The sequence below is a fragment of the Mauremys reevesii genome, linkage group 5 (genome assembly GCF_016161935.1).
Source record: "Mauremys reevesii isolate NIE-2019 linkage group 5, ASM1616193v1, whole genome shotgun sequence".
Classification (NCBI taxonomy): domain Eukaryota; kingdom Metazoa; phylum Chordata; order Testudines; family Geoemydidae; genus Mauremys; species Mauremys reevesii.
Window position 1 is genome coordinate 15322628 of NC_052627.1, and position 12989 is coordinate 15335616.

The 12989-nt window shown below is 43.9% G+C and overlaps 1 protein-coding gene across 1 annotated transcript; it reads left to right on the forward strand.

Annotated features, from left to right (window-relative positions):
- The first annotated feature begins 6202 nt into the window (after window positions 1-6202).
- LOC120406738 (interleukin-8-like) lies at window positions 6203-11049 on the forward strand. Its single transcript, XM_039541818.1, has 4 exons — window positions 6203-6346; window positions 7142-7274; window positions 8666-8749; window positions 10385-11049. Exons 1-4 carry the CDS (start codon window positions 6283-6285, stop codon window positions 10416-10418), a joined length of 315 nt encoding a protein of 104 aa, XP_039397752.1. The 5' UTR covers window positions 6203-6282; the 3' UTR covers window positions 10419-11049.
- Window positions 11050-12989: the final 1940 nt, after the last annotated feature.

Below are 12989 nucleotides of genomic sequence, written 5' to 3' on the forward strand. Positions count from 1 at the left end.
ACTATCTATGCTCATGAAAGGCTGGCCCTCACTGAAGAGAAGAATCTTTCAGGTTCTGAACCCTGAGTGAATCCAAATACTGAGACTGCTCTCCACTCAAAGGATGAAAATGCTATCTCCCATCCCTCCCTGCACACAGGCTTTGGGGGAACCAACGCAGGTGGGGAGACAAAATTCAATTCCCTCCCAAATGGGGGGCAGCGTCACATGCAAACCCATGTCCTCTACTCCAACCCTACGTCGCAGTTCCTTTATTTAAAAAAAAAAAAAAGCGGACAATTTAAGAATGAGCCCTATGTGGTTGTATGCAAGTTACTCCAAACCCCTATGGAATTTCATAGTGAATGAGAGCCTTGTGATAGGTTCTTTTGCCGCAGCCTGCGGCAGGGGTATAATTGTTAAATTCTATAGGGTGCTTCATAAGCACCGACCGTGAGGCTCTCGTTCACTATTAAATTCTGAAGGAATTGGGAAATTGCTCGGGCAAATCCTCATCAGATTCTATTTTGTGCTGTCATGTACCGTGGGGTAAAACTGTTAAGCTTGAAGATTGGCTTTGCATGCTAAAAGTTGGGGGCTCAAACAAGGGGTGAGCACTCACTTGCTCTGGTGAGAGAGGGGTGGGAATTGTGGGAGATGACAGTGCTTTGTGGTTTATTTAAATGGTGAATTAATTTTTAAAAAAACATCGACATGACTTGAAACCACCGTGTTCTGCACATCATTCTACAATCGTCTTATCAGCGTAACCCCCTTTTCCTTCCTGCCCCCCGTCTACTCACTTATTGCAGCTTGTCTTCAAATTTAAATTGTTCGGAGCAGTGACAGTCCAGTGAGGCCCCAGGCTTCAAATGCGGACTTTGGGCAGTACCGTGAGATACATGATGTTTCTGCACAAGCGCCGTTCAGAACAGCAAGGCTGGCGTGTAGACTGAACCCAGAGCCGTCTGCTTCAAATCTCCAGCTGCGGGCACATCTGTGAGCATGCTGGGGCCTATGACACAAGTGCGCTGTTCTGAATCTATTCAGCAGAATATAGTGAAGCACCTAGAAATTGACCAGTTAAGTGCAGTGATTTTAGTACAGTGATGTGATAACTTGCAGGAATCAGAGGCCTCCTCACGTGGTCCAACCACATCAGCCATTAACAGTCAGCAAACATTTTAACAAGATTGTTAGTTTGAAAATTCTCTGAGCAATTGTTTGTTTTGTTTTGATTTTTGTCTCCATTCGAGTTCATCAATGGTTGGCCAATTAACTGGGGCTGCCTTGAGGCTGCGTTCATCTTCGCAGACTTATGTCCGGGTAGATCTCAGTTAAATGACGGACGCTTTCATAATTCCCTGATGCTGAGTAAAAGGGGTGAGCAGTGACAACTTTCTCTCGTGAAATGTTCTGTGGGTTTTAATTTACGTCCTCTGAACTAAGATCACATTTTAAAAAGACCTATCAAAATGCAAACAAATATTGTAGTTCAATATGTAACTAAATATTTTTGGGAAACCAATTTTCCTATTTATTTATGACAATAACATACATTCTTAATTATGTAAAGTTTGGGTTCATTTTAAGGCTACTAATACAGCATAGTCATTATCTGATAAATGCTGACCTAATTGTCTTATGAGTCAGACTAATCTGCTCCATCTTGTGAATATTTCATTAGTTATTCACTTTCATCACAGCCAAGAAACTGAACACTTACTTATGCATTTGGGAATCTATACATCTACTGTGCACCATGTAGAGTTGTGTCACTTCCAGATCTGAGACCTCTTCTTTGCTCCAAAACACATGAGCAAATCACTCCAGTTTGGGTGTCCCCGGTCTGATGAGGGAAATTATTACAATTCAGAATACTGTTTTGGGGTTACCCAGCTGTGAAATATGCTAAATGTAGTCCAATCCTGTAGTTCTCGTGTAGACAGACCTCCAAATGATAGCAGAGGGAAGTCCATCTGTGTAAGGAGAACAAGGGTCTATATTAGCTTCCAAACTTGTCTAACCAACAGCTCTGTGGTAGAGTTGATCTACAGTGTTGTAAGGATTCGTTAAAATCCAATTTTGCTTTCTATCACTCGCGCAACTCTGCTTTGTTGTTAATTGAGACCCCTTTGCCATTAGCTCCCAATAGGCCATGTAGCATGAAACAATGTAGTAGTGACCGCATGATATACAGGTTGAAATCAGAACTAAAGCTTCCACCCTTCACCCCAAATTGTAGGGAATGAAAGACAGGTCTCAACATTTGCACAGTTAAAGCTGATTTTCTGGGATATTAGACAAGCAGACGGACGGAAATAAAACGGACTATTTCAGGTTCTTCCAATAGTGGGTTAAGGGTCTACATCTGATTGCTGTTAAAGATCTAGAAACCCACCCACGTGGCAGAGAAAAGAAGTTAATCATGTATATTCCTGCAGTAGAGAGATCATCCCTTATTTAGTCTTATTGCAAATTTAAAAGGTTCAAGGGAAACACTGAGGGATTCAGCAGGACACACTCAAAACTGGACGCAGCTGGCAAGGCATTTGTGCTTTCTCAACACACCATTTTAAAGGCTTCCCTTGGCCAGCAAAGGATGCAGTTACAGTGGTAAGGAGTATTATAATCCGTGTCCTCAGAAAACTGCAGAGTTGTGCGCCTTTCCTGGAAACCTTGATATTTTTCTAGTTGATGGTCATGTTGTTGTATTAGCAGGTCCGTACTCACAAAGTAGGATGTGAAATGAACACTGTGGCACCACTAAAACATACAGTGATGCATCCTTGGAATTAGGAGGGGTACAAGTTGTGTAGGTCCGTATATAATATTTCCGTGTATGTAAAATCCGGATACTTTGTAATAAATTTTCCAATGAATGTTTTCCTTTCTCATCATTTTACCATTAATCCACAGACTTCTGTTTTAAAAAAACAGCCTATATCATTAGTATCCAAAAGTCATTAGCATCTGGGTCTGCCTCCTGTAGGAAGTGAGATTCCTGGACTACTTAAATCCTATCAAGCTCTGAAATGAGTTGATAGCTTGTGGTTTGCACACCTCTAGAGAGGGAACTAGATTGAGCCCACCATCAGGTGGCACAAATTGGCCGCTATGATGAAGCTGGCGTTCGAGTGCTTGACCCCTTCCTGCCAAGTCCGCCATTTTTCCTGGCACCCTGCTGGCTTAGGGTCCTTTGGTCAGGCTGTTTCAGTGCTTCTGGTCCTGAACGTTGAAATGGCGTGAGTTGCCCCCAACCTCCCCAACCAGATCATGAACCTGGCTTAAAATTAACATTTTACAATGTATTTGGTTTTTTTAGTGGCCTTCTGGTTTGAGAGTTTAGAGGTCACTTTTTCAAACTTTTCTTCACACGAAATCATGAGGGGCTAGAAACTTTTTAAACAAAAGTAAGTTGAGAAAAGATGGTCCAGTGGTTAGGGGAGGAATCTACTACCAGGGAGACGGGGGTTCAAATCCATGCTGTGCCTGAGTGACATTGGCCATATCACTCTGTCTCTCTCCATCTCCCTTCCATATCACTGCAAGGGGGACAATAGCATGTCCCTCTGTCACAGGGTATTGTGAGGACAAATCCCATTGAAAACAGAGGCACTCAGATACTGCAGCAAGGGGGTCACACAAGTAACTTATGAACCTAATCTGAGGCTAGAAGGAACCGTCGGATCATTTGGTCTGACCCCCTATGTCACAGGTCACTGAATAACACCAAACCCAACCACCAGAATTAGACCCAAGTATTACAGCCCTCAGGGGACTGTGTGACAGGCAGAGACCAGGAAGGCCTAACATGCATCAACGCCCCAGAGGATTCCGGGGGCCTGGGGTCTTCGGCAGCGGGGGGGCCCTTCCGTTCCGGGACCCACCGCCGAAGTGCCCCAAAGACCCGCGGCGGTAATTCAGCTCGGTCTTCAGGGCACTTCGGCGGCGGATCCCGGAACGGAAGGGCCCCCCGCCGCCGAATTACTGCCGAAGACCGAGCTGAACTTCGGCGGCGGGTCCCACTTCGGCAGTAATTCGGCGGCGGGGGGGTCCTTCCACCCTGGAGCGGAAGGACCCCCCGCCGGTGAAGACCGGGAGCGGAAGAAGCTCCTGGGCCCGGCCCCGCAAGAGTTTTACAGCCCCCCCAGAGCGAGTGACGGACCCTGCTCCAGGGGCCCCGAAGAAGTCTCGTGGGGGCCCCTGTGGGGCCTGGGGCAAATTTCCCCTTTTGCCCCCCACCTCTGGGCGGCCCTGTCTGGCAGTGGCAGGAAACTGATTTAGTGGGATATCCTGACGATCCTAACAAGTGACCCATGCTCCACGTGGCAGTGGAAGGCAAAAAAAAAAAATCCCCAAGGCCCTTGCAAATCTGAGCTGGGGAAAGATTCCTTCCTGATCCCAAATGCGGTGATCAGTTAGACCCCGAGCATGTGAGCGAGGCCTACCAAGCCAGCAGACTGAATTCTCAGGTACCACCTCACAGCACTAGCCCACCTGATGCATAGTCCCACCTCCAGCTGTAGCTCTCTTTAATGCATCAGAGGACAAACCCATGAATACGTTGGACTGGGGGCAGAGGAGAAGGAGTTTACTTCTTGATCCTTAGAGATGACTGACTGAAGCCCTGAAGGATGAGATTTTAGGAACATAAAGTGAACTAGGAGGGACGCCTTGGCTGCTGAGTCCTGCCCATCACCACATGATTCCAGGAGGTGGGGCTTTGAGAAGGATACCAAATAGGAGACTCATACAACTGAATATAAATGTTAGTCACATTCCAGAGGTTACTTAACAGATTTTAGGACTAGAAGAGACCATTAGATCTAGTCTGACCTCCTGAACCCCACAGGCCATTAAGTTTCACCCAATTATCCCCATACAGACTCAATAACTTATGTGGCTAAAGCATTCCTGCCAGGAAGGCATCCAGTCTGAACATGAAGACATCAGGAGGTGGAGAATCCACCACTTCCCTTGGCAGTATGTTCCCATGGTTCATCATCCTCACTGTTCCTTTTTTTGCCTTATTTCTCATTTGAATGTGTCTGGCTTCAGCTTCCAGCCATGGGTGGTGGTTACATTTCTCCGCAAGATTCTCAAGCTCTTTATTACCCAGTATTCTCTCCTCATGAAGGGACCTACCAAGTCACCTTTTAATTCATACAGTGTACCAGATAAACAGATGGAGCTCTTTCCATCTCTTTGCAAGGTGTTTTCTCCCACCCTCCAATTATTTTCTTGGCTCGTTTCTGCACCCTCTGATTTTTTTTCAACCTCTTTCTAAAACATGGCACCCGAACTGGCTGCGTCATTCCAACGTCTGTCGCCAGTGCTGCGTACAGAGATGAAATCACCTTCCCATTCACCAGACCCCTGATTCGACATCCATGGATCAAATCAGCTTCCTGCCACGGCATTACACGGGGAGCTCATGTTGAATTGCTCGTCCGTGTTGACTCCTAGCACCGTTTTGGTGTCACCATGCTCTAACGCACAGTCTCCCGTCCTGTAAGGTTCCTAAATGCATAACTTTTACATTGGGCTATATTTATATGTACTTTGTTTGAATGGGCCCAAGTCACCACCCTCATTGTTATATATTATGCCACCAGTCTGTCATCCCCAAGTTAGCAGAGTCCTGCTAGAAACACCACCGGTCAATGATGATTCCCCACAATCTGTGAGAGAGGCCAATTAGCCATTTTTTAATCCATTGAATGTGTGCTTCACTGATTCTACATAGTGCGAATTGTAATGTCTGAGTCTGACTATAAGCTCTTCAGGACAGGAGATGTCTGTCAGCATTTTGCTTGGTACTGTAAAATACAGAAAAGTAGACAAGATATTTATTGTAGGGTTATAAAATACTTACACATGTGGAGGCACTATTACATAAAACCAATACAATTCTTTAGTGTAAACATGGGCGTGAAATATTACAGAGAAAATCTCAATATCTTATGTAAGGAAAGTAATTTGGGTTTTCTTCCATTATGCAGTGTTTTCCTCTACTGTTTAGCTGATTCTAAAATCAGCAAAATACCTATTAATTCCTTCTGCTGATTTGTATCAGCAATATTGCAAATTCAGCAATTAGTCTCAGGGGAATAACTGGGTAGCAGCCCGTGAAGAGTGATGATGCCATTTCTCGGCTTTGCTTTCTAAAAATAGAATCCTGCTGATCTTGCCACAGTGTGAACCTCCCAAATAAATAGGAACCTTTTCTCCACCAAAAGCCTCAGACAAACTTTGAGCTTGAACTTGCTGTTGAGAGGTCAACTGACAACTCTAGCCAGAATGAAATCCCACACTGCCGTTCTGCTGGTCTCTCTGCTGGTGATCTGTCACTCTGTTTATGCAGGTAAGTACTTTCATTTCTTGATGAGGCAGGAGGGGTTACACTCACTCATCTTGAAAGAGTAAGGGAATCGTTAAAAATGGTTTTCTCTATCAGATTTGCAATGTGAGGTCCTGCAGACCAGGCACTGCTCTAGGAGTCTGGAGACCTGGGTCCTGTTCCCAGCTCTGACACCTATTGTGTGACCTTGGGCAAGTCACTTAACCTCCCTGTGCTTCTCTGCCTCAAAAAACTTACAATCCACATAAAGGACAAGAGAGGGGGAAGAAATTCTTGTGTGTAGGTACAGCGCCTAGCGTAAAGGGAACCTGCTCTGAGACCTCTAGGCACTATTGTAACGCTAATTAAAAGATGCACCTAAAGATGCAGAAAGGCACCTAGTGGATTTTTCAAAAGCACCAAACTCCCATTGAAATCAACAATTGTCATTAAATACCTTTAAGAATCTGGCCCTTACTCCTCCAATTACCTCATTTGTTTTAATAAGGCTACTCGTGGAGTAAACGCAACAGACGCTGACCCGCTGTGCCTCAATTCCCCATCCGTCCAATAGGGATAATACCACCTACCTTACAGGAGTACTGCAAGGACCAATGCATTAGTCAGTACAGTGCATTGAGATCCTCCAATGGAAGGGGCTTTAGAAATACAAGGTATAATAATTATTTCCCTTAGTTGTGGCTAAAACTCCCTTAATAACATACTAGAAAGCAAGGATTTCTCTTCGCACTAGCTAAGTGTAAGATACTTACTCTTGCTATCCCTGAATTATAAATTTGGTGAATTTTTGCTCCACAGCTATCCTAGAAACCAACGGTTCCTATAAGAGCTGCAGGTGCACAAAGCAGACTTCAGACTTCATCTCGCCAAGGAGATATGAAAGTATTGAGATCATTCCCTTTGGGGGTGCCTGCCGAACCACAGAAATTATGTAAGTGGCATAAGTTGCTTTTCACTTTTAACTAGCCTCGATGCACCAAGCCTTTAATTGTAAGTGTAATTGGTGCCCTCTTCATAACTAAAGTAGATACACTGACGCAGGATATACCTTTACATTTCAGCTTCCATATAACAACGTAGCTATACACTGGGTCACTTTTTGTATTTATATACAAAATGTATAAAGAGTAGGTTTTAATGCCCAAAGTCACAGGATTGACTTAGCACTCAGGAAAATCATGTATAAAATCTTGTTGGCTTATCTACAACCTTGAACTGTCCTTCCCCCCCCCCCCCCCCCCAGCTACATGAACTGGTTCCAGCGTAGTAAGGACAGATTCAAATCAAACACGTGTTAAATGCTGAATTTTTTAATTTTGTTGTTTTTAACTTCATGTGCTTCTGCATTTCCTGTTCTTTGGCCCAGACTGGAAGTGGAAGAACCAAAACACCACAAGGAATTACTCTTGTGCTATTCTCAGCCTGTATAGATTCAGGAAGTACTGGAAATCTTCCCAAAGAGCTTGAGGTCACCAGATTTCCAGCCCAGTTCTGAGACCATAGAACTAGGGATACACTTTAAAGTGGAGATGGAAACGAGTGGGATTTGGTTTGCAAAAACTTCTCAATCAGGTGTTGGTTTTGTCAGACTAATAATAGGGACCCAGGTCCCATTTTATCTGAGACAAAGTTTGAGACTGAGAACTAGAGAAAGTATTTCAGTTTGGTCCCTTCTGTTTTCTAGAGAAACAGCTACAGCTATCAGCGGGGTAGCCGTGTTAGTCTGGATCTGTAAAAAGCGACAGAGTCCTGTGGCACCTTATAGACTAACAGACGTATTGTAGCATGAGCTTCTGTGTGCTACTCGTATGTGACCAAAGCATCTAACACTTTTAAAATATGCTCATAGCTAGTTATTTCAAAGGAATGGGATTTATTTGATTTGTAGAAATACATGTGCTAGAACTTGCATCAGCCCACCGATCTCCCTCCTTCAATCACACAAATGATCTTGATTGCCCAGTTACGTGTTATGTTGAAAAATCCCTACTCATAGGCTCTGATGAGGCATGTGTGAATTTATACATGTGTAACTGCAAGTTGTCTCACTGACTTTGCAGAGTCGGGGCTTTAAAAGAGGTGTCTACTGAGCACATGTGGTACGAGTTAAATCTGAAATTTTGTTGTGCTTTGAATAGTTGAAAACTTGTACTCGTCCTCATGTCATGCAGAAATTACTTCTGTTTGCCCATTCCTCTACATTCTCAGTACTTTGAAGTCTGCTCCATAAGTTGCCTGTTTGAGGGATGGCTATTGCTGCTAATAAATTATCTGAAGAAAGCACTGTATTTAATGAAAGCTTAAACTCTGCTTGTTTTTCAGACTCAAACTAAAAACAGGGCAGAAATTGTGTGTGAATCCCAAGGCCCCCTGGATGCAGAAATTGCTGACTAAGATCCGTAACCAGTAAGTCTCATTTAAATTATTTGCCTGTCATAGGATCCACTCCTGCAACCGTTCTTCATGAGTAGTCTGACATCAATGGTACCATCTGCAGGAGTAAGAACTATTCATGCAATTAGAGTTTGCAGAACTGCCCCTTGAGTTGTAGCAGTTCAGACTAAAGAGACCTGATCTTGAAGCCTCACTATATGAAGCTGCCTCATTTGAGTTAATGCTTTGTTATACAACAGTCTGAGTGCACAAGCTGTAGTTCCAGTTATATTTGAATTTTTATTCTAACCCTCTGTTTTATCAAGCTCACACTTCTCTGAAAAATGCCCCTTCCTGCCTGCAGGCCGCTGCTTGGTCTCAGCCAGGAAAGAAATTATCCTGGAAAGTTTGAGCAAGATTCATCTGGTCATTTTTAATAGAAAAGCAAAACTTAAACTTCAAGAAACCTATTTGATCCGCTCCACAAATCAAGCTTTCTGGTTGGCTAGTCTCTCTGGATATTTCCATGTCCCTATCAGTGTGATATCTGAGTGCTCAGGAACATCAAATTAATTTAACGTTACTACCTCCCTGTAAAGTAAGGAAGTACTAGTTTTGCAGCTGTAAACAGGTTAGAACACCAACTCATGAAAGCCCTTTATCTCATTGTCTGACCTTTGTCAAATTGCATAAGCAAGTATACTGTAGAACCACGATCTCAAGTCCCAGCTGAGTGCTCTAACCACAAGACCATCTGTCTACGCTGAGGACTAGACTCATTCTTTTATTATTAGAAAAATAAATTAAGTGATAACTTTGGGGAAGTCAGAACAACCACTTGTAAACTATGTACTAATACTTGATTGGCTTTGCAACCAGTTAGGTTTTAAGCTCAAAGCTAAGAGCTGTGAATTTTTCCTTTTAAAAAAATGACTTATGAACTTTTTTCCAGTGGGAGCAGATTTAAGCCAATGCTGAAGGCTTTTGAAAACCCAACCCTTCATGATCTAACATTTAACAGGGATATTTCCCTTCCTGATTTTTGAGCATTGACTTTTGGATCTTTAAAATGTTCAATATAAAATCTAGAAGATGTACAGCATGGTTAAGATAAAGGATATTGTGAGAATACTTCTCAATTCCTGACTCTTGAGGAATAAAATACAAAGCATTACACCAGTAATGTAAACTCTCATTTAATGACGAAAATTGTCAGGCAAAGTCCACTGAGACAATGTTATCTTATCAGTTAGGCCATTTTAGAACAAAGTTGATTGTTCAGCTTTATCACTAACAAAGTCTGGTCAGGAAAGTTTTACATGCTGCGCGTCTATTTTCAAATGAGACGTTACTCTTTTTTTAACCCTAACCCTCTATACAATGATCTAGCTCAAACTCCAGGCCTGTCCCATTTCTTGCTTATATAAAATCAATGGATGGCCATGAAAAGCTCTGTGCGCATGATAATTATCACAATTGCTTGGTTTGTTTTTTTTTCCATGTAATTAAGACAGGTCCTAAATAAAGTTTGAAACCATCTTTATCCCCATCTTACAGATGGGAAAACAAGGCACAGAGATTGAGTGATTTTTCACAAGGTCAAGTAGTACAGCTGTAACAACACACCCACTTTCTCTGCGTTCACTTTTTCTTCTTTTCCCCTTACAGAAAGGAACAATCACCTTCCTCACAAAATGAATAGAAGCGTAAACAACTTGAGAAGGAAAAAGGATGGAGGGCACAGCCTGACTGTTTCCTAATTTTGCTTTTGCTGCTTCTTATCTTTGTCTTGCTCAGCCCACAGAATTATTCTTTCTAAACAAGCAGCAACTTCTGTTAGCCGCTGCTTCCCTCTCGCATCTTTCAGAAAAGCTCGAGCTGTTTTTACATTAGTCAGATTTCTTGTTCGGTGTTTCAATGTGCTGCCTCATGCATCATGAGTCATGGAAGAGTAATATCAAATCAAACCACTTTGGGTTCTTGAAATAAATGGACTAATGTTTACCAAGTATTATGGCATCTGCTATAAGAAGAATTTGTAGAGTGAGCCATTATGTAATGATCCTGCATTTGATTCCTCAGTGTCCTTTTTCCATGATGCATATTCAAAACTTCCCAAATATTAATCCCTACCTAGTTCTTTGCTTGCTAGTAAATTTTAAATCGTAGTATATCTTAAAGGGCCCTTTCCACCCTGTTGGAAAAAATGTGAAGCACTTTCAGTGCAAAGTATTCTTTGAACAGATTGTAATCTTTTAACTTTTTATAATGTACTCTTCATGTGTGTGCTATGAAGCAAGTGCAATTCAATTAAAGCTCACAGTTTACAATAATTGTGTCCTCCTTTTAATCTAGTGCTGATGACTCTCTGGAGTTTTGGCAAAGCCATCTGCAATTTGTACAGCGCCTAGCACAATGATGTCCTAGTCTATGGCTGGGGGTGCTATTCCAGTACAAATAATAAATAACCTGTCCCCGCCCCTGCCCTGCCTCTTCTCTGCCTCCTCCCTCCCTCCCGGAAAATCCTAAGCGCTGCTAAACAGCTCTTAGGTGGCAGGGGATGGGAAGCACTGGGAAGGAGGGGGAGGAGCAGAGATGTGGCACTTTGGGGGTGGGGGAGCGGATCTGGACTGCGGGACTCCAGCGCTTCTGGAAGCGGCCGGCGCTACGTCCCTGGTGGGGCAGAGGGCTCTGTGCGCAGACCTCGCCCCGCACTCTCATTGGCTGGGAACGGGGAACTGCGGCCAATGGGAGCCTCGGGGGAGGTACCCACAGGTGAGGGCAGCACATGGAGCCCTCTGCGCTCCTCTCCCTCAGGGGCCACAGGGATGTGGTGCTGGCTGCTTCTGGGAGGGGAGCGGTGCAGGGCCAGGGCAGTCAGGGAGCCTGTCTTAGCTTCGCTGCTTACCACTGCCATCCTAGAGCCACTCCAAGTAAGCAGCGAGCCCCCTCCTGCACCTCAACCCCCTGCTCTGAGCTCCCTCCTGCACACCGCACCCACAACCCACACTCCCTTCCGCACCTCAACGCCCTGCCCAGCCTTACTTTCATGGCCCTGCATGCAATTTCCCCACCCAGATGTGGCCCTCGGGCCAAAAAGTTTGCCCACCCTTGTTCTAAGCTTTCTGCTATATTTTGGATAAGACATAAGAGCCCGAAAAGCTAATTTGCGGAAACTGATGTACAAGCCTGTATTACACTAATCCAATTCTAAGAGATGTTTCTTTCTCCACATGACTTTTCTGGGAGCATTGCTCTGTTAAAGGACTGAGGATGCAGTACAAAAAGCCTTACTTATGTAGGCGCTAAGCCTAATAATGGAAATTTAAAATGTCAGTATTTCACTACTGATATTTTGGCAGAAATCAGCAATAGCTCAAGAGTTAATAGTCACCTACCCTGGGACACTGATTAGCATTGGGGGAGGGACAGGCCCATATAGTATTTCCACCCATGATCCTAATCTGATCCATCACTTAACTCCCACTCCACTTTCCATTGTCTCTTTGTTAGTGAATTGATAGCATGAAGCACATTAGCCAATCTGTGCATTATAAAAATAGGGGCATCCTTTCCATTTGAGAACTGACGGATTAAAACTGAATCCCTGTATGGCTTTTCTGTCTCAGTCAGACACTGCCACCCATTGGTCAGGTTTCACTTTAGCAGGGAACCAGAACAAGGAAAGGTGCCAGCAGGTGACTCCCACGGCTCGTGGCAACTGCCAGCTCAACAGAACACAGGAACTGCAGGCTGAAATCATAGGTGGAGTTTGGGGTGTGTGGAGTGGGCATAGGACGGCATTGCCCCCCTGCAAACTGCAAGCCTCAGGCAGAGGAGAACGGAGGCTGCTCCCAGTCTGTGCTCCTGAGGCAGGGAGTCAGAATTTTGTTTATAAACAGAGTGAGTAGTGGCGATTAAGATATGAACGGGCTGTTAGGATGTTTCTAAAAGTTAAATGATCTGTTACAAGCTTGGTGAGCTGCAAAAAGTAAGTAGCCTAAAATAATAAAGTTACTAATATCTTCCTTTGAGAAGATCACTGATATTTTTAGACAAAGGAAATGCAGTAGCTCTCATCTACCTGGATGTCAGTGAGGCATTTGCTACAGTTCCACAAGAGAAATTATTAGTTAAATTGGAGAAGATGGGGATTAATATGAGCTCTGAAAGGTGGCTAAGGAATTGGTTAAAGGGGAGACTGCAACCTGTCATACTGGAGGGAGGTTACTAGTGGCGTTCCTCAGGGACCTGTCTTGGGGCCAACCTTATT

What these genes read in the sequence shown, in the direction of transcription:
- LOC120406738 (XM_039541818.1), top strand. Translation starts at nt 6,283, where the DNA reads ATGAAATCCCACACTGCCGTTCTGCTGGTCTCTCTGCTGGTGATCTGT. An exon ending in CTGTCACTCTGTTTATGCAG is followed by an intron (nt 6,347 to 7,141) that starts GTAAGTACTTTC and finishes TTTGCTCCACAG; the next exon opens with CTATCCTAGAAACCAACGGT. An exon ending in TGCCGAACCACAGAAATTAT is followed by an intron (nt 7,275 to 8,665) that starts GTAAGTGGCATA and finishes CTTGTTTTTCAG; the next exon opens with ACTCAAACTAAAAACAGGGC.